Here is a 22,054-nt window from a genome sequence, read left to right on the forward strand (position 1 = left end):
AAGAAATTGTGCTTCACAGTACTGTTTTAATTTAACCAGTATGGACACTTCAGAATAGAACAGCAGAGTTTTTTGGTTAATGTTGCTTTTGTTGTGTTCAGTTTGGACTCATTCTGAGCATGGCAGCGTCCATCGACCCTTTTGACCAAAATATCGTTATAACTACTGGATACATTAAGATTAAAATTTTGAAATTTGGTCCAAATAGATGAATCCTCCTGACTGTTGTGATAGTCACAATGAGGTTCAAATGTGTACCTTTGAATGAAAAGTCTCAACAGCAATGAAAACAGGATCAATTGTGCCAAAAAGATGTGAATGTATCCCCTGACTTTTTATGCTGCATGTCAAAGTTTGAGCATCTACTGTACTAGGTGATTTGGAACAAATTGACATTCACATCCTAGTATCTTATGCAACTTTTTGTTTAGTGGCCCAATGAAGTTGACATTTGTGATTCTGAACTGAACATCTCATTACCTCTTGTATGAATTCCCAAGAAATATGGTCCACATTTCCTCTCAGGTGGATGTCTAATATCCATGTTGATCTCTTAAACCTTACTGTACTGTATCATAAGGGAATAATTGTATAATTTATCCAATGCTTTAGCTAATGATCAAAAAGCTGTAGTTGTCTTTTTTAACATCACATTTGCAGACTGCACAGGAAAACACTTTTTTTTTCTCCTTTATAATTAGTTTGTACCTTCATTATAATAAATGATTTTCACAAAGACACAAATGCAATGCTCAAATGTGTCTGTGCACTCTGCTGTTAGGCTGCTGCCAGGCCCTCTGGTGAGAGAGGGGCCTCTGTGGTCCCAGGGGTCTTAAACCCTCTGTACCAGAAGACCTCCATCTAAATTCAACAGCTGCTGCTGCAGCCCTTCATTCCTTTGTCTCTCTCTCTCTCTCTGGTTCTGGCTATCTCATTTTCTTGCTTTCGGTCGATTGTTTCTCATGCTGTATGTTCTCCACCTTCCCACTCTGCGATTTCTGATAGTACTTCACCCTCTCTGCCTCTCTTTTATTTCTGTTTATGCTGTTTTTATGGATTTGTTTTTTTACTCTGGCCACTGGTACTCACTGGTTACTTTCTTCTTCTCTTTGTTTAGTTTACCCAAGTCTTCTTTTTCAGCTTTGTTGCCTGCTGCCAATAATTTTTGCCGTTTTTTTTTTTTTTTATAGCTGTCCGTCTCATTCTCTCTGTCTGCCTGCAACCCTTTTGTTTCCTGGCAGACAGCAGCACATTGCAGGCTGGACAGGACATGTGGGTGTTTGACATTCATACAAAGCTGAGGGCCACAAACAATGTCAGCATGTAGCAGCATCTTTTTAAATGTTATCTGCACATGTACACACACAGAAACACACTAACACATGCATACATATTCAAGTTTTTATTTACAGAATTCAACATCAGCGGGCATGCACATCATTGAAAATACATCAGTTAGATTAACAACCAACACAAAGAAGAAATTGTTTCTACACCTAGGCAACGCAAAAGGGTAAGAGATGGACATGTAGACATGGTGAGCTCACAGATTTGTGTAATAGCGCTGTAGGATATTATCATGTGTAAGCAGAACAGGTGCAGATTAGTGTTGTAAAGGCACAGACAGCAAAACAAATGACCAGCAAAGGGGCTGTTTTTTTTCATCCCGCTTATGTAACTGACTCATTTTATTCACCCCAATGAAGACCACATCATGATTTCTCACTCCCTCACTGCCTCTCTGATAGTAAATGTGTTTTGCATGTGTGCTGTGTAGCATTACAAATGGCTCATTGGCAAAAGAGTCAGGCATAATCAGTTCTGATGGGAGGCTTGTTTGTACCGGCAGCTGTGATTACAGCATTTGGAAACAACAACCAAACAGTTCATCTTATTAGAATATGGACAAGAATTAGGCTACAAAAAAATGGAAGCTTGGGTTTTGCCAAAATGTCTTCAGCTTCTGTCTCGAACAAATTATTTTATGCAAAGCTCGGGCTGTAAAGTTAGAGGTCAGTGTTCCCACTCAGAGTCTTGTTTTGCAGAAATGTTCCTTGATTTTCAGCTACAGCTACAGGGAGTGGCACAAATTGCATTTTCTTTCCTTCCATAGTTGCTTTCCTGATGCTTTCTTATGAACAGATGCTTTGAGAGTCAAGAGAAAAACATCTAAAGTCTCTCTTAGCAGACTGAGAAAGCAACGCTCGTCTAATCTTAATGTGTCAACTTTGGCAGCAAAAATATTTTCTTTACAGGGCCTGAAGAAATATCACAATGGTGAAGTTTTCTGTTGCGACTGAAATAAAATACACTTCTCATTAATCAGGTTAATTTATCATCTCAGTCCATCAACTGTCAGCAGGGTGCCAGCAGCCGTAACCCTGTACACACTGTGAATACATTTTATAGGGACTTTTGTTTTCTTCTTGAAAATGAAACTATGACAACAGTAGAGCACATCTTTCAACTCTTTGCTTTATACTGCTTTATATACTGACTCTTTTGAACTCTCGAATAATCTTCTTGGCTTCATTCACCCAATAACTTTGTGAGTAACACATATTTAGTTCATGTCACTGGCTTTAGGTGAGAGGTAAATTACCTGAAAACATTCCGGGCACTCCTAGTGACGCTCTGCTCTCGCAGCCAGCAACTTGTCCATACCCCTAATGATCCAAAAGCTTTGTGAGGAATCCATCATCAAATCTACACTAAACATAAACACAGTCATGAAGTTTCTGCAAATTTTGCCATTTTTCCACTGACAGAGCTGTTTACAGTGCTGTGAGCTGTGTATCGATTAAAGAGGTATTTCAGGAATACAAGACTAACAAATGACTGACTGCATTACTGATGAACATCAGTCATAATTGAATAAATCAAGATGCTGTTCTGTAAGAGGTTGAGAAACAAGCGCCAAATTAACTTCAAACTGAGGGGGGAAAATCATGGCAGATATGTTTTGTCGCTGTAGCATTTTGTTGTCTTTCTTTTCGTCTCTTTTGCCACAGTCCTACAAATAATGTGACTTAGTGATTAAATCAGTTGCAGACATTTTATTCACATATTCTGCAAATCTGGAAAATGTAGTTTCTTGCCCATGTAGTATAGCTGGCTGTTGGTTTTCAGACATTCTGGCTGGCCTTTAAAAAGACATGGGGTTAATCAGACTTTCACGTTGAATCAGCCGATCTGTCTTTCTTTTATTTGCACGGTCACTCATGAGAGCACGTATGTGCATATGTGAGTCTAGGCTTTAAAGGTTATATATGGCTGATGGTTCTTGTGCGTTCTATGGAATATTATCCTGCAATCACCATTGGCTATGCATGTTGTCATGGATCAGGGATCATCAGCAGCTACTTATATTACCAAACAAAATAAAAACATAAATAGGCTAGATCAGAATCAGAATCAGAATCAGAAAGACTTCATTAATCCCTAGAGGGACATTTGGTAATTGATGGATGGATGGATAGAGAAACCAGAACACAGTGTATTGTTTAAAATTGAGACCTTTAGGCTATCTTATCTCACTCTTTGACAAAGGTTCTACAGATAAAGAAATGATCAAGCCATAGTAAAGTCTTTATATATTTTGTAGTTGTTGATAATAACAGTCATGAGAGGCAGCAGGGCCCATATGTAAAACAGCTAGGAGGTGCATTGGATTATTGAAGAACTTTATCCCAGATCACTGGTGCAGAAATAATCCTGGTTTAAAGCGTCCTCCTAAATAGTATGGCTTTTAAGTAAAGGGCAGTACGTAACATGTTTCTACACGTTGAAATGTCATTTTCTTTACGGTAGATTATGTAACAGTGAAAGGCATTAGCATCACTGTTGGTGAGCTTATTAGGACTAATCAAAACTAATAGCATTCAAGATGGTGCTCAGTGTGTGGCAGCATGATGGAGCAGCCCACACACTCGTATTCTTTTTTTCCATGATTAAAGAATTTAAATCCCTGATCCTGTTTTTTTCTTCTTAATCTTTCTCCCTGGGGATGAATGCATGTGGTTTTATCTTTATAATAAAATAAAGTGTAATGTGGTTCCCATGTAGGGAAATTGCTTTCTCTTTCCTAGTTGGGGCAGCTTATAGAACAAGACCTATAGAGCTTGTATGGATTTAATGCCTTGCTTATGTAACTTGGTGCTCCTTCTTCCTACTCACTATGCAACCCTCACGGCAATATGGATACGGATGTAAAATGGTTGGTTTGTGTCCAATACAAATCCTGTCTACTATACAGAACATCCAGATTACATAAGAAACCTTCATTGTTGGGCTTTGAGAAGTAAGCAGCCTTTCTGCAGGCTTAAAAAAAAGACATCACTGAGTCACGTTTCATGGTTAAATATAGGTCAACACCCAAGATGAGTCCTGTGTCTGCTCGTGTTAAGTCCTCCGTTCTCCAAGGCCAATAGTGCTGACTTCTATGATGTGTAAATCTGCATGCTCAACCACTATGCTTGTATATAATTCCAATACTGTGAGAATTTCATTGTGGTATTAGTGTTGCTTTTATGAGAGACAGATGTGGTCTAAAATTAAAATTTTTCTGCTTTAGCCAAAATCAAGTTTGATACAAATCCAACATTTTTTTGACTGGCTGAAAAAAAAAAAGCTCCAAAAATATTATCAATGATTAGAAATCTTGTATTGAAATGTTGGACTGTAAATCAGCCTAAATTCTTTTGTAGAGTACAGTGTGCAACTTTTTTCTCCTTGGACGTATGTTCGTATATTAAAAAAACTGCTTACCTGATTGCATGCAATGATGTAATAATCACTGACATTTTAAGGCTGAAACACAATATTTATGTATATCGTGCTTAAAATTGGAGAATGAAGATTGGGTGGATTGCGGGAATACAAAGTGGTGACTGTCACCCTATTTTTGTCTGGGGTCCACGTCTAACACTCTTATCAATACCAGAGTATGGTGTCGCAAGATTGCTAATTTTTAAAGAAAACAAAGAAATATGTCACCAGTAAACCTATACGTTCAGTTTCTAAATATTTGCAACTGTGCATAAGTTATCAAAAATTCTTCATTATAAAAAAAGACATACAGTAAATTATTGTAATTTCCAGGAGACAGAGCCGCAATATGTTAGTCTTGCAGCCAAACAGAAACTGTGAGTGTGTGTGTGAGTGTGGAGTTTAGTCTCTCTGTGTTTCTGCGTCTCACACTGGATGTCTGCAGGGTTTGTGGGAGGTGCAGGCTGTCTTGTACTATTACAGACACTGCGGCTTTGAACTTCACACAAACATACATCCTTTCACCCAGTCGCTCATACACTATTTGTAAAATTACAGCCTCGTACAGCCTTGTTTTAATTTAGACACTAAACTGCTCTCAGACCCGCTCTGCCATCAGAACTTTGTTTTTCTGCAATTCATTATTTTCTGACTGTGTGGTTCACTGAATATCTGGGTGAAATAGCTTATGAGCTGAATAATGCTTGCTGGCTAATTAGTTGGTTGAATGGTATAGTCAAAGACTGTTGAATTATCTCTGCCTGGCTGTGTGACTAGTTTAATGCCTAGTTGCTAGCTGGTTGGCTGTCTTATTAGGTTCCTGATGGCTTTCTTTTCTTTCTTTTTTTTACCCTTTACTCTTTGTGTTTTATTCTTTTACAAATGCAATCCTTTAGTTTCAGGTCACACACTTTCTTCTGCCATATCTACACTTTCACTCCTCTGCTCTACTCCTCCACTCCACGTCTCTTCACTCCATCACTCCACTCCTCGAGTCCTTGAACGCTGCCTCTAATGGCTTCCCCTCACATGTGATGTCTCTTCCTGTCTCTCTCGGGGTCGCACAGACTTGCCCAAGGCTTCAAGCTGCACTGCACTCATTCAAAACACTCGTAAAAAACACACACACATAATATTCAACACAAACTCGCACACCACTCAGAACAGACAGATGGGGCCCTTAATGTGATATATGTGCTGCTATCCATGCCTGATATACACAGATGGACACTTTACAAATAAAGCACGTTCATTGTGCGTAAAGCAAATATTGATGTGTGGCCTTTTTTTTATTGTCGCAATATGGTTTTACATAATGTTTAAGTGTGGAACATAATGTGTGAAGTCTTTCTCTCTCACACACTCAGATACACACATGCATCCACACACTTCTCCTCGGCTTCACAAACTTCCTGGGTTGGATTTAACAGCGAGTCGCAGGGGAGGAGGAGGTGTTGAAAGTGGTCAGGAGTGCTTTCTAAACTGTCAGTGTCGTCATGTAACTGACTTGAGTCTGTGTTGGATTTTCGCAGGGGAAGTCGTACGTGTTTGACCAGGTGTTTCCCACCAACACCACACAGGAACAGGTCTACAACACCTGCGCCAAGCAGATTGTCAAAGGTGAGTCAAGTACATGCTTTTCTCTTCTATTTTATCCAAGCTGTATGAGCAGAACAAGATGAGGGAGAAAGCAAAGACTTCTTGAATCACCGTATCCTCTGGTTTTTTTGCCAAAATCAAGTTTGATACAAATCCAACATTTTTTTTTGACTGGCTGATTAAAGCTCCAAAAATGTTATCCTCTTCAACGATTAGAAATCTTGTATTGAAATTTTGGACTATAAATCAGCCTAAATGGTTTTGTAGAGTACACATTTGTTTTTAACAGAAAAAGACAGCACCCAAAAGCAGACCATTTAATGTATTTAGTTTAAAAAAAACATAAGTAACGAGAAGAAGGATAAAGTCTGAGACTATTAAGGATCAGATGAAAAAACAAGGGTGTTGGACACAATTGGAAACACACACAGGCAGGACATAAAATTATGTACATGAGAGGGAAGAGTGAGTGACAAAGTGAAACACAAGGTCATATCTGACACTTTGGTAGAAACCTAATTGCCCGAAGCATGCATCTGCACTTGCTCCTCACAAGCGAGTGAGAAAACCAATTTCCATGTCAAAATGTGGTCACACAACCCACAGGTATGGGCATCAAAAATTCACTAGTTTACAAAATACATGCTTATCCCAGCACAGCGGGAGTAGCATATCCAGAAGGCCCCGAGATCAAACAAAACCAACACCCTGAAGAGTCAAATCTTCTTTCCCCCCCCGCCCTTCTCTTCATCTGCATGTCTCTACATATTTCTGCTTCTTTTCTCCCCTCTTGTTAAGGTCTCGTATCTTTTGCCACCTTCAAAGCAAGTGAGCCCGCTCTATATGGAGCATGAAAAACAGATTGATGCGGTGGGAGATCTCTTATAGAGTGTGAGATTATCGCGTAGGCCGAGGAAAGACGAAAGAGGAGGCGAGATGAAACCCGACACAAGGGTTGGAAGGATTCAAGGTTTTGGGATTTAGCAAAATGAAGAAAGGAGATGATAAGAAGGATTGGTAATTCATCAGGGGAGAAGGGTTACGAAGAGGGTCAGCAAGGCCTGAGAAAGCTGGATTTGTGACGCATTCATGTTTACTCACTCTCCTTTTCTGTTTTTATGTTTGCCACCTGTTTTCTCGCCCTTCTCATTGTCCTTTCTCTCTCTGTATCTCTTTCTGTATTCCTCTGTTGTAAAGAGACCTCATCTCCCGCTGTTTTTATTTACTCTCAGAGGCAGATTCTTTATTCTTTGTTCTCTTGCACTCTGTTTCGGTGCCTTACTATGTAAAGCTGACGAATGGGAGGGGAAAGGTGTCTCTTTGCTTCAGCTGAGAGCCTTTGTGATTTTTCTGTGGTCCGCTAAAACTGTGGCAGCCGGCGGTTCAGGGCAATGTGTTTTCCTTTATCCACCGTTTGACTTTTACCACAGAACTTTATAAGACCTAGTCAGCAATATGACATTCAGCCAACTGATGCTTTTATAACCTCAAATGGCGAGGAGCTGTTGTTTTCAGTGCCACTCCTAACAGATGAATGGAGAGAATAATATATCCGTACCTCCCTGAATGCCTCCTGGTGACTTTAACCCTGCAGGTAGACGTTGTTTATTGTGTGCAGCCGCCGAGGTCGTTCAGCGGCAAACCAAGCTTAAAGCGCATGTTCATCTGAGTGCACACAGGCTCACTGAAGCACAGTTTGATCCGTCTTTGGAGCAAAGGTCAGAGATATTTGTCTTTGTCTACAGGAACTTGTCAACCCTTTTGTCCCTTTTTCTTTCCATTCATGTCTGGATGAAACTGTTATTTTGTCTAATGTTCTTGTTTTTTTTCCTTCAGTTTTACAATCAAACCTCTTTTTTTATGCAATTCCTTTTTCTGTAAGAGGTTTTTCATTTTCTTCTTTTCTCATTTTAGATGTACTGGGTGGATACAATGGGACCATCTTTGCCTATGGGCAGACCTCCTCGGGAAAAACGCACACCATGGAGGTACAGTATTGCTAAATAATTCAAATGGTAGACTTCTTTATAAGGCACACACATGCATGCACAGACACACACGTTTTCTTTCCCCATCTTGGTATCTCCTGCTCTGTTCGCCCAGACAGTACATCTCCCTCCATCACTGTCATCACTCGCTATCTCTCTTCACCAGCTTTCTGTGGGAGCTAACCTCACTTTACAGCTCTCTCTGGGAAACAACCCTGTTCCTTTTAAAGTCAAAAGCCACTCTGCTCTCCTTTCTTTTACGATTCTCTCCACCTAATTCATCCCAAGGTCTGCATTTATCCTGCTCTTCACGCTCTCTCTCTCTCTCTCTCCACTTCTTATCTTATGGTTTTTCCTCCCGCAGGGGAACCTTCACGATCCCCAGGGAATGGGAATCATCCCCCGTATCGCAGAGGACATTTTCGAACATATATTTGCCCTGGATGAGAATCTGGAGTTCCACATTAAGGTTGGTGTGAATTTTCCATGTGTGTCTGTTCAAGCATTACACAAAGGGATACTCAATTTTACTGTTACACACTGTGATACACTCTGGGAATAAAGCTCGGGCCTCTGATGTAATCCTCACATGGATGGGCTGAGTGGAATCAGCAGAGCATCAATAAATCATGGTATGAAATCCTGATAATCCTGCATTATTTGTTGTGCTGTTTTCTCTTCTCACAACAGTCTTCTAATAGAGGATAATACCTCTGCAGGCCCAGAGGAGGACAGATTACTGCATCATCATTTTACATAATTGCACAATAAGCATCCCTAACACGTCTTCTTCTATCTATAGCACTTACTTTTTTCATTGTCTTTTTTTATCTTCTCAATAATCATCCGCCACATGTTCTTTGTTTTGCTTCAGGTCTCCTACTTTGAGATTTACATGGATAAAATCCGGGACCTGCTGGATGGTGTGTTTTTGCACTGAACACACGACTAATAAGCAGTGAAACACACCACTGATATTTGTCAATATAGCGCAGTTCTCTTGCACTACACAGTTTCAAATCTTTACAGTGACACAATGGTTGTTCTTTATAGTTTGACATTAATTTTCCTACTAAAACTTTAAATAAAATAATCTTCTTACAAAACCCAGTGAGAGACGATATAATTAAAGTTGAACATTACATGTTCATTATACTCATACACACAGCTTAATTTGATATAAGTGAGAAGGGAACCCAGTGGCTCATGGATTTCTTTTTGCCCTATTTCTCAACACTTGGGTTTAATACAGTTTGACCTTCTTCATTGGTATTGATTGCAGGCATAATTCAGAGCTTGCAAATGTACTTAAACCTTGTCTTCATGCTTTTTTGGGTGAAAATACAAAAACAAATCATTACTTTTCTACAGCAATTCAGTATTCTCAAATAAGTGAGTTGGCATTGTACATTATTCAAGGATTTTATGTAGGTTAATATTAAAGATTAATATTAATATTAAAGATTAATATTAATCTAAAGATTAATATTAATCTGAAGAAACCCTGAAGTTCAAAAAGTTTATCTCTAAAAGTAAACCTTAGGCCTTGGGGTTTGGGCCTCCTAGAAAACTGCTGAAGTGACTGTCAGCAGGTCTTGCTGGAAAGAAAATGAAACAATAAATGAACGGAGATATTTTTTAAATTGGTGTGCTGCTGCGCTGGTGGGTTAGTGGTTTATCCATGAACAGAGGCTACAGTCCTCAAAAGCGGGCAGCCTGGGATCAAAACGACTAGAAAGAGATTAAAAATGACAAAGATAAACAAAACAACAAATGACTTCGAAGAGAAACAACTACAAATAAATGCATAAATACATCACAAAAATGTCTGCGGTAGACATAACCCCTTATCATTTTGAGTTACCATAGCAGCAAGTAAACTCAAGAAGCTTTTTTTTATGGTGTTAGATTGGAAGAGTACACAACCAGTTTGCCTTTTTCTATAGTTTTTTTTATTCATAGTATAAACCTGTGGAAGTGAAGCAAACTGCAGGAACACAACAGTACAGTTCATAGTCTTATCACTGAGATGTAACCCGTGTAAAATGATGGAGAGGCGTCGCAGGGAGAGGTAGGCAGCAGCCTTGTGATTACATCTTTAATCGAGCCAGAGACCGTTCTGAAAGCCCTCATCTGTATGCAGGAGAGTTCACAGCAGCTGAGGAACATTTAAGCTATGAACAAAAAAAAAAAAAAAAGAGCCGACAACAAGCGAGATGAATCGAAGCAGCACAGAGAAAAAACACCCAGAGGACGTATTTGCATGGAAAAAAGGATGTCTGTAGGGTGATAGAACGCACAAAGCAGAAACACAAATGCACACACCAGAGACTTCAAGGAAAAAACACAAAATCTGGTGAAATTTAATTATCATCGACAAGACAGGACTTTAAAAAACTAAAGTAGGAATTTGGTCCAACAAGAGACATTGCCTAAAATTTGTATTTTGTTTGTGGACACAGCCGAGTCATTTGTTTAACCTTTATGTCTCAGTGACTTTGGCTAAAATAATTCAGGTCCATTAGATACATTTATAGCCAGAGCCTCACATATTTTTACCTTCACATAACCAGAGTGTGACTCACTTAGATGAAGGGAACACAGTCAGGTCTGATTATAGTTATGCCGACAGTAAAAACACACATTCACTTGCGCACTCATTTCAAATTAGACACATAACAAAAACACAGATAAATTAACGCTTGACTAACACAAAAACATTTCCCTTCATTTCCCCTCACGCTCCAGTGACGAAAACCAACCTGTCAGTGCACGAAGACAAATACAGAGTTCCTTATGTAAAGGTGAGTCAACAGAAGTTTGACATGATTCACTTTCTTTTCTCTGCTTCACTTTTCACATGGTACTGTTTTATGGCTCAATTTTAAATAGTTTAACATTTTGGGAAATAATTGCTCTTTGGTGAAGGGTTGGACAACATGACAGATACCTCACTCATATTTGTTTCTAAAATATACATATATAAATAAATGATACAGCCAGCTAGGTGTTAGCTTAGCATAGCATCAACCTTTGACAGGGGGCACAGCTAACCTGACTCTGTCAAAGTCATCTAGCAGCATTGAGCTCATTAGTTTGTAATTTCGAAACCCAACTTACAGATGTCACTTTGCTTTGTTAAGGGATTATTTTTCAAGCGTTTTTTGGCACACCTCATAATTGCCTGAAGTCTACTCCTGCTTTATTAGTTATGAGCCAAATAATCTTCAGAGCCCCCTGTCTTAGTGACCCCTCTTGATACTCTTAAAAAATGTAACAAACACAATAGATCGGTGTTATTACAGTGGGTCAGCCAGGCTAGCTGTTTTCTAGGAATAGGTCCTTTGGTTAAGTTTATCTAACATACTGGGGCTCAGTGGTAGAGTTGGTCGTCTCTCAACCGGAAGGTCGGGGGTTCAATTCCCAGCTTCTGCAACCACAGGAGCTGATGTGTCCTTGGGCAAGATCTTAACCCCAAATTGCTCCTGCTTCTTTGTCGACGGGGTATGACTATGAATGACTATGTATGCATATGATTAGTTACTTTTGATGGTCACTTTATCTGACAGCCTCTGCCATCAGTGTGTGAATGGGTGTAAATGAGTAGGGCTTTGATTAGTCAGAAGACTAGAAAAGCGCTATACAAGCTCAAGTTCATTTATCATTAAGCAATGTCTTTCATTTGATCGAGCTAACATCAGTCTCCATTTTACAAACAAATAAGCAGCTCGCTAAAGTGTTGAGGGTTGAAGTTTAACAATATCTACGGAGCCCCGGAAGTCCCAAAAAGCGCACACTATATTTGACTTGTGCGCACAATATAATTACGTCTTGTGTGCACAAGACAATATCTAATCGTGCGCAGGAGTATACCATCAGTTTTCCTAACAGCACAGATAAATGAAATAAATAAACATGTTTTTTTTTAACCCAGGGCTGCACAGAGCGATTTGTCACCAGCCCCGAGGAAGTGATGGATGTGATAGATGAAGGGAAGGCCAGCCGCCACGTTGCTGTCACCAGTGAGTCTTATTGCCAATTTATTTTTGTCACAGTTTGAATATAGCAACATTAAGGTGCAGAGGTGATAAACCCATGATGAGGTGCAAAGTGAACATCTCACTTACTGTAATAGGTCTTCTGAATTAAAGTCTCTCCTCCTCTCCTCTCCTCTCCTCTCCTCTCCTCTCCTCTCCTCTTTCTGCTCTTCAGACATGAATGAGCACAGTTCTCGCAGCCACAGCATCTTCCTGATAAACATTAAACAAGAAAACGTGGAGACGGAGCTAAAGCTATGTGGAAAGCTGTACCTGGTCGACCTAGCTGGTAGTGAGAAGGTAAGATTAATGTGTATTGACGACATTCACAATTTTCATTATTGAATAACACAGAGACCATATGTCTTTAAAGAAATAGACATAAAAGAAGCAGATAAACATCATCTCAAGCCGTTAACTCCAATCTTTCAGCATTTCTAAGCACTAATGAAACCCTATGCAATTCCTTTTTAATTTGGAATTTTGAGGAATCTGGCTTATACACTGAGGACTGATTCTATTTTCAGGGCTCGGATAAGTCTGCTGCTGATGCAATTTGAAGTTTGGTGTTTGCTCATTTTTCAAGAATCCTTTCAGGGCGACTGATGGACAAAAAGTCCCTTTCTGAGTAAAAATGATTTTGCTCTTTTCATAAAGGCTTTAAAAGAGGCTACTGCCGAGACAGAGGCCAAATTGAGTAAGGCCATCAACAACTAATTGTTCTCCTTTTTTCAGGGCCTTTTAGGTTTCACCAGTGTTGCTCACTTGTAACATTGTCTTAAAAAACAATTTATCTCCAGGATTTACGTCATACTCTTGAACACAGACAGAAAATACATTAGAGCCCTGGCTGAACTGGACCCTTGCCTGTGGGTATCGTCCCATGTTGATAGTATTGATGCAGAATATAGAATAGAGTGTGTACCTTGAGTAGTAGATCGCCATAAAGTCTAGATTTATGCTGACGGCAGTGGTTTCTACCTAATAAGTGCATCTATAAGTTGTCTCAGTCATCCCAGGGGGTCGATGGTGGAAGTGGTTCTGCTCCAACGACTTCTCAGACTTTGGTACTAAAGATGAAGGAACTAAGTTGGTTAACGCTCCACAGCATGATTTGATTGAACTGCTCTCCTTCATAATCAAGCTCCACATTTTCTCGCTGTAAATAATTGTATCCCATGACGATTGTGTCTTTCTTTATCACTTTAAAAAGCAATGGTTCAGTCATATACTGCACCGTCATTTTTTTCGTGCTTACTATAAAAAGAAAAGTTTTATAACACTACACTGAGAATGGAAAAAAAGAGACATATTTCGGGGACAATATTTTGAAATTAATTGGCTGTGTTGAGTTTCTAAGCAGTTGAATTCCAGATGATTTTGTTTTAAAGAACAGCTCCCTTTAAACCCCATTCACCATTTGTTTATTATTGACAACATCGTATTAATCGTATACCTGCCTGTGTACAACATGCTGATCAAAAGACATTCAAGAGCATCATTTTCATTCAGTATTGAGTACATTTGATATTACATAGACGTTATCAAGATCCTTTTTGGACTTACTATAAGAGATCATTTATTTTCTTCAAACCAAAGCATCTACAAGACCGTGTTAATAAATAGGAAAGAGCAGATTAGGAGCTAATTCCTCCCATTTGTGTGTGTGTGTGTGTGTGTGTGTGTGTGTGTGTGTGTGTGTGTGTGTGTGTGTGTGTGTGTGTGTGTGTGTGTGTGTGTGTGTGTGTGTGTGTGTGTGTTTTCTGTGTCAGGTCAGTAAGACAGGCGCAGAGGGATCAGTGCTGGATGAGGCCAAGAACATCAACAGGTCTCTGTCAGCTCTGGGGAACGTCATCTCAGCTTTGGCCGAGGGAACGGTATGTTGAAGAAGTACTCTTTAGTCCATGTTATCCGTCAGACCTTCAGTGGATGCTGGCTGCTTCATCCTTTTTCATCCAAGTTATTTCTCTTCAAAACCTAACACCTGCTGCCCAACATTTTTTTTTTTTTACTTTTACCTGCAGAAAATAAATAGAGGGAATTTGAACAGCTCAACCTTGACAACTTTAAAATCCATTTGTATGTAAAATAACATCACCAGTCACTTGCAGCCAGATGGCAGTACATAATGTATTAGCCCAGTTTCTCTCTGCATATAACAATTAAGTCCATAACCCTGACATTTAGGGGACATTTGTTTTTCTTGCCAAATGTAAGGTAAAAGGAAAATGCTGGTCTTATACTGTAAATACTAAGCAAGGAATAGAAACATCCACCCTGGCTCCTCCAGGAAGTCCCTGTGCCTTGCTGAGAAATAGTCTACATCACACACCGATTTTCCATCCAGTCAAATAAAACAAGAACTGACAAAATACAGCATGCTTATGATTTCTCTTGAGATGGAAGACGGGTCTTTGTTTCCTTTGAATATAGCTAGGCTAGCAGTATCTTTTGATTTCTAGGCTTTATACCAAGCTTATCTAAGCCCATGCCTCAGTATTTTCTTAATTATCTCATGTTACTCGTGCCAAAGCAAATAAGTACTTTCCCCAAAATGTTGAGCTTTCCCTCCAACAAAATTTGATATGCCAAGAAAAATCTTTCCCTAATGTAAAACAGTAGGGTCTCCTTGCAAAGATATTGTGGTAAGCAATTACTTTAAAAGCTTAGAAAAAAAGCACAATTGAATAATCTGTGTTTTGTTGATTGCTCCCATTCACATGAAATTCTTGTCTTGAAGTTGAGTTATGTGAATGCAGCAATGACACATTAGTTTGTTTTCTGCCCCATCATCCATAACCCCCAATGCTGCTTCATCTGATTATGTTTTCTTAATAAGAAACCCAAAACAAACGTACCAGCTCACCCTGCCCACTCTAGAGTCCTTCAAAACTCCATCAGGGTAATTAAACCATTAACCATCTCGTATTATATAACTGTCTATAACTCTTAAGGACCTCTCCATTAAATGGACTGTAAATTCCTACCACATCTTCCTTCACATAAATCTTCATGGCATTCATTCTTTATTCATTACACACAGCCTTTTTTTGAAGACGTTACAAAGGTTAAAAAAAAAAAAAAAAACTGTTCACTCTGTGAATGATGCATCAGAGGGATAGAATCCTCCTCTTCCTTTTGTTCTGTGCTGGTGCTGCTCACAGCATCGTATTTTCTGGTTTTTAAAAAGACAAGAACGTATTTGACCATTCAGCAATTCAGAGCATTTTTTACTATCTTTAAAGCGTGTGCGGTTTCTTCTCTCCAAAGCCTTTCTCGCCATTTTGTATTCCCTTTCTTCCCTCCTCTCTTTATCTCTCTGCAGAAATCCCACGTGCCGTACCGTGACAGCAAAATGACTCGCATCTTACAGGACTCGCTGGGCGGGAACTGTCGCACCACCATGTTCATCTGTTGCTCTCCCTCCAGCTACAATGACGCAGAGACTAAATCTACCTTGATGTTTGGCCAAAGGTAACATGCAGTCATGTTAAGTAGTCATGGGCTGCTGCACTGTGCATCTGTGCCTCTCTCAGATGCCTCTCAATTTGCTTAACTCAGATATACCCCTCAGATATTACTGCCTCCAACTTTGCTTTTGGCAGCCCCTTGCCGTGCTTTGCAGGCAGAGTTTGTGTTGCAATTTGTTTTCTGATCGTGCTTAGATTACTTAAAGAGCATCTTTTCTAATCTAAAGGGGGTGAAGCTGCACTCATAAGGAGCAGAGGTTTGGTTTGCTTACTTGATTTCTTCAGCTATAGCTCAGTGTCAACAGATGACAGATCCCGAAAAAACCTCCCTATGCATCCCCAGACTTTTCCCCCCTCTACAATTGAATCCCTTAAATAGAGAGTGACATGAGAGTTGGTGGAAATAAATAATGTAAGACGGAGCAAAGGGAGTGATAGAATCCACAGCAGACATAAAACTTGGTTTCTTATCTCTCTCTGTCAGCCACAGTGGCTGCTGAACACCAGGATTAATCGCTGTTTAAAAATCAATATGCCAAAAACATTATGACACGGTAGTAAACACATTTCTATCGCACTTTGTTTGGAGATTAGCGTAATGAAAATATCAGGTAAAAGAAATGTACAAGTTGAAGCGAGAGTGGCACAATTTAAGTCAGCTCACTGAAATTTTGAGTCTGTGCTTCCTCTAATTTAAAACATTTAGTTACTTTAAGAAATAGGGCTTTAATGGTTGAATAGGTTGAGTACACACTGTTAAAAATTTAGTGCATAAAAAGCCATTTCCACTCAACATTCAACGTTCAACATTAACTTTATTGCCATCTGATGTTTCATCATCTGTACTATCCAAATAAAGTGTTATCTAAATTCAGATTTGATGAACATATTAAGACAGAACTGTTTGTCTCGGGGATAAGTTAATAAGGTGGACAGTGTTTTCCCACTGGAGTGTGAAATTAAACGATGGCCACCGATGTAGAATTTAACATGAGTGGAGCTTAGTGCTGCAGCTGGAGCATCATGAATGTTTCATCTCTGCGACGCCCCTTGTTTGCGTCATAATTGAGCTATTATTTATAGTACATACATTCTCTCTTCATGCATTCTCTCTTCCTATGATTTGCATGGTTGCTATATTTGATGTGAGTATGTTTTCAGAGGTTTGGACCCTCTGCCAATGTGAATTCTTACCCTCTTGCTTCATGCGCCATAGAGCACATTTGGCAGAAACACAATTTGCATACAAATGAATGAGATGCAAGACCACTTTCAATGAGCAGCCAAGGCTCAAATACCCTTGTTGACAGTTCCTCTTTATTCTCTGCTGTTCTTTTCCCTTTTCCCCCCTCTTTTCTTTTCTATATGTTCTCCTTCGCTTTTCCTCTCATCTGTTCTTATGTTTCTCCCTGCTTCTCCCTAATTAGAGCCAAGACCATTAGAAATACTGTATCAGTGAACCTGGAGCTCACAGCCGAGCAGTGGAAGAAGAAGTACGAGAAGGAGAAGGAGAAGAACAGGTCAATGAAGGACGCAATTCAAAGACTGGAGGCGGAGCTGAACAACTGGAGGAGCGGTAATTACCACACTGTTAACATGCTGACACCTCACAACAACACAGAATATATAAACATGTCTTCTAAAAGAAGAGGGCGCTGAAAAATGTTGTTATGGCACTTTGACAGAATTTGCACTTTTAATGTCAGAATAACAGTTTATGTTGAGTGAAGGCTGCAGCATCTCCGCTGCTAGGGAAGATTTTTGATCTCAGACTTTTATGATCTCAAGAGGATTATTCCTAATTATTTTAGTATTCCTCTGACTGAATTATAATCCAAGTTGCTGAATGGGTTGCCGTTCTTTTTGCTTCAAACATTCTTATCCTCAGGGCGCCAATAGCATAGCATCTATGTCATATGCCTCATGTACCTGGGCTTAAGTCCTCATTTCGGTGTCTGTCATGTCGTCCACCACTCTCTCCTCCCAACATTTCCTGTCTCTCTTTAGCTGTCTTATCCAATAAAGGCAAAAAAGCCCCCCCAAAAAACTTTAAAAAATAAATAAACATTCATATCCTTGGGGATTTTTTGCAGTTGGTGAAATTTAGAATTTGTTAAATATTTTGATTAAAAGACCAAATATTTTCAAAACCAATAATATTGCAGTTTATTCTTTCCTCCTCAGTTAGTTTCCGCTTACCACTATTCCTATTCAGCAACAATAAGCATGGAAACATGCTCAACTGAGGTATTGCAAAGCGTAAACATAGTATCAACCATGTCCTCATTGTCTCTGTTAACATTTTATCATACTGAGTTAGCATTTATCTCACATCACTTCTGGGCATCGAAAAAGTCTCACAGAGATGTAAGCATGGCTGTAGACTCTCAACCTATTTAAATTTACTGTTGTAAATATGACTCCAAAATGATGTAACTTTCAGTCAAATTAAAAGAATTATTCTAAACCAGAGAAGCACATACCTATAACGCCTACAAACAACAGATATCTTGCACATGACCTGCAAAAAACACAATACTAATAAGTGAAAAAGATAAGAACACCATGGTGCTATTGCACAAACCTATAGCTACAGCTTAGGAAACATTTTTAAATGGGAATCTGTTCCAGAGAGCACAGCCTCTATATGATCCCCTATGGAAAAAATCTGAATTCTCCACCTCTTGTTATACTCCCTGTTCATGCATGGAAAAGTACATACATATAGAAATGGAAATTTTACCAGGCTGCTACCCTATAGATTATTTTTCAGACCACATAGACACAGATTTAATTTTATTTGAGATCATCGGAATACAAGTCATTGAAGATATGAGCAGAGAGACAAACAGTCCTGCTGGCTTTGTGCCACAACACTTAAAAATACCTATATTCAGACTTTTACACTTTGTATAATTGGATTCCCCACACATTGTCCTGAGGGCAAGCATTGCCTAGAGAGCTTTATATTTTATAAATCCTTATGTATTATTAATCCTCACACTGTTACGGACTAATCACGGCTACAGAGAAGTCATAACTTAACCTGATCCTCTCCCATGTCAGTACACACACGTACCTAAACCCCAAAAACACAAGGGCATACAGCACTGCACACACGCATACACATACAGGACACAATTCTTTCTTCTCATCATCTCCTGCTAGACTGTAGGTCAGTTCAAATGTCAGAGCTCTCAATGGTACTGATGGGCTGACATTTAAGAGGTGTAATGAATCATGCCAGCTGTTTTTTCTGGAGATAATTTCCTCTGTGCTTGACCTGAATTTTAAAAACGCTCCAACATATCTTTATTGACAACCTATCAGTGAAAATTAGTCATTTTATTGCTTCATCCCTCTCGGTTACTCTCATTCTCCTTCAAACACATACACACTATATCTCCCTCTAACATACTGCTGTGTTTCGCTCACGAGTTAAACTTTTAATTTCCTAATGGATCATCTTGACAACATCATTTCCCCCCATTCCTCCCATACTACTCCCTATATTGTTGCTTTCCTCAGGGCAACAGCTCCTTGAGACAATAGCTGCTGACCTCCATCTTGTACCACATTACACAACTTTTTATTCAAGGATGGCCCAAAGACAAGAACAGCTGTCTCCTATAGTAAATTTCTCAGTTCAGAAAAGGGGGGGGGGGGGGGGGGAGGAGGGTCAGGAATCTCCTACACTGTTCAATCGTGTGTTTTTATGTTTTGTTGCATTTAACCAGGCAGCCTTGTTTTATTGATTAGCACACTTTCAACCAGACAAGAAGCAACAAATCACTAAAAGGTGTCAGCCAGGTGTATTGTCTAAACTATGGATGACACTGACCTTGTCTTAAAGGGGCAAAGTGCTCGATTTCCAAATTGATCCATCCTCCTCTCAGGATGTCAAATCAGAGCTCTTAAACACTGGAGTCAAATTTGACTAACATATATGAATTGAGGATGACACAATTATCACTAGATTACATTTTCTGTTAAAACAGTGAGAATATACATTATTAGCAGTAAAACATCTTCTAAAGCTTCTTTAAGGAGTTTTTAGCTGGTTATGAAATTAATACCGATGTCTCTTTATGAGCTACAATAGCAAGCAAGACCATAATGGACAAAGTACATCATTTCTAAATAATAATAATTAGTACAACACTGCTGCAGAGTAGGTGTCAGTAGAAGTGAGTTACAGCATGTTGCCAAAACCACAAAACAATGCAAAGATCAGCAGTAAGTTATTTATTTTGTCTGTAAAATGAAGCAGGATGAAGTTTTTCATTATTAAAACACAACTTATATGTGTACAGGATAAACATAGCAAATAGATTAGACTTGTAGGCGGCCAAAGGGGGCGCCAAAATCTACACAAAGCGCAAGATCCTCAAACTCAGTGGAGTTAACTACTCTATTCGTACACACAGCAGATAGTTAGGTAAGGCAAGGTGAAGATCTGTTGAGTCAACAGTGATTTGAGACAACACAAAAGTTTATTAACTATAAACCAAACCCTGACCTGTCCCTTACATTGAGAAATGTGCTTTATTTGACTATAATAATGATAACCACAATAGTAGTCATGATGTGAACCACTGTTTCTGTTGTCTTTGTGGCATCCCGTTAACCTCTCTATTACTGCTTCGATACAAATATGCAGCACATCGCTCACTGTAACAAAATTGCCGCTGAACTCTGTACGGTAATCCTTTTAGCAGAAAGATTTAGATTTAGTCTTAGGACTGTGAATTGCTTATGTGTTAAATAAATCAAGTATGGGGCCTACACAACGGTGAAATCATCCCTTGTGTCACATCAGCATACAACCCTCGATGCTGTGTGAGAGAGAGCATTACAATTATAACACATTACACTCCAGAGTAGCTGTCAGTAGCTGTCAGAGCAGACCTTTTTCTGTGTTCTTCATGTCATTAAGCGTGTGCATTTGTGCCCTGTTAACATTTCTCACTTCTTCCAGATTCATTTCTTTCTTTGTGAACTACCAGAACAGTTTTTGCAAGAGTCAGACACGGGACATTTGACATTTTAATGTTACATAGGTCTTGTATTTTTAGCGCCCGTTGAGCCAAATGAAAGGGAAGCTGGTTTTTATAGCAGACAATTCTCGAACATCAGATTTCAATCTATTCAGGGGTAAGGAAAGGACAGACACTGAAGATGATTCCACTAATCCCTTTTTTATGCATAAATCCATGGAGGAGGATTTGGCTGAGATAAGAGAACCGCATTTACAAACACTGAATATTTTCTCCCTCGCCTTTAGGTGAGGATGTTGTTGTGTTGGAGCCTCTGAGCCCACAAACTGAGGACGTCCCCCGGGTTCTTCCTGAGTCTGAGGAGCCCGTTCTCGACATCTGCAGCCCATGCTCTGACGCCTCCTCCATTGTGGTGCACATCTCTGCGGAGGAGCGGCAGAAGTATGAGGAGGAGATACGCAAGCTTTACAAACAGCTTGATGAAAAGGTAGCAAACGGGTGACGCACGTGAACCATTTGATTGTTTGAATGTAAATCTGTTTACACACAGAGACGGAGATTTCTGCATGGGTATGCACACATGAACATAAAGGGTATATCATACATAAATTATGCACGTTAATGAATTCACGATCAGACACACAGTGACTAATGTAGGGACTATTTGGAAAAGATGTCATCGGAGAGATGGCAATGTTTTACATTGAGAAGCATTAAGGTTTAATTTATTATTCTAAGTACATCAACTATGCACACTAGCTGGGCTCCACGGGGCTCTTACGTATAATTGTATCGCTTTTATGAACGGGTTTCATTCAATATGCACAACCAGTTGTGTTTTAATGCACCGATGCAATTTGCATTTTTTCACAAGGACTCTGAGAAATATAGCCTTTTATTTTCTACACATTTGGAGGTATATTCATGGTATGCAGCAGAGCACAATTACAGAGCAATTCATGTGGTATGAATATATATTTAAAATGTTCTCCTCTGAAGCGGCACACCTAAGATAGCAGAACTTATGAATGATGTTAACATGTTTAAAAGTTTAGTTAATTTATTTACACAACACACTGGTGGCATTATATTTGGTGTTACTGGATTAAAGTAGTGAAGTTTATCATTAAGAGAGAGGGGGATACACATGTTTTAGGGCGATACAAACTTTTCGTTGATAATTTACCTGTCTTTCT

At 39.3% G+C, this 22,054-nt stretch overlaps 1 protein-coding gene across 2 annotated transcripts in view; it reads left to right on the forward strand.

The window, feature by feature from the left end:
- The window catches only part of kif5ab (kinesin family member 5A, b), a 67,758-nt gene that overhangs the window by 16,369 nt on the left and 29,335 nt on the right, over nucleotides 1–22,054 (forward strand). For both annotated transcript variants that reach the window (XM_029277876.2, XM_029277875.2), the window contains exons 2-12: nucleotides 6,300–6,387; nucleotides 8,281–8,354; nucleotides 8,719–8,823; nucleotides 9,229–9,277; nucleotides 11,103–11,158; nucleotides 12,289–12,376; nucleotides 12,567–12,691; nucleotides 14,164–14,268; nucleotides 15,717–15,865; nucleotides 17,289–17,437; nucleotides 21,146–21,345. In XM_029277876.2, coding sequence (XP_029133709.2) covers nucleotides 6,300–6,387; nucleotides 8,281–8,354; nucleotides 8,719–8,823; nucleotides 9,229–9,277; nucleotides 11,103–11,158; nucleotides 12,289–12,376; nucleotides 12,567–12,691; nucleotides 14,164–14,268; nucleotides 15,717–15,865; nucleotides 17,289–17,437; nucleotides 21,146–21,345 — 1,188 coding nt within the window. The remainder of the gene's footprint in view (nucleotides 1–6,299; nucleotides 6,388–8,280; nucleotides 8,355–8,718; nucleotides 8,824–9,228; nucleotides 9,278–11,102; nucleotides 11,159–12,288; nucleotides 12,377–12,566; nucleotides 12,692–14,163; nucleotides 14,269–15,716; nucleotides 15,866–17,288; nucleotides 17,438–21,145; nucleotides 21,346–22,054) is intronic.

This window comes from Labrus bergylta, chromosome 5, assembly GCF_963930695.1.
Source record: "Labrus bergylta chromosome 5, fLabBer1.1, whole genome shotgun sequence".
Classification (NCBI taxonomy): Eukaryota; Metazoa; Chordata; class Actinopteri; order Labriformes; family Labridae; genus Labrus; species Labrus bergylta.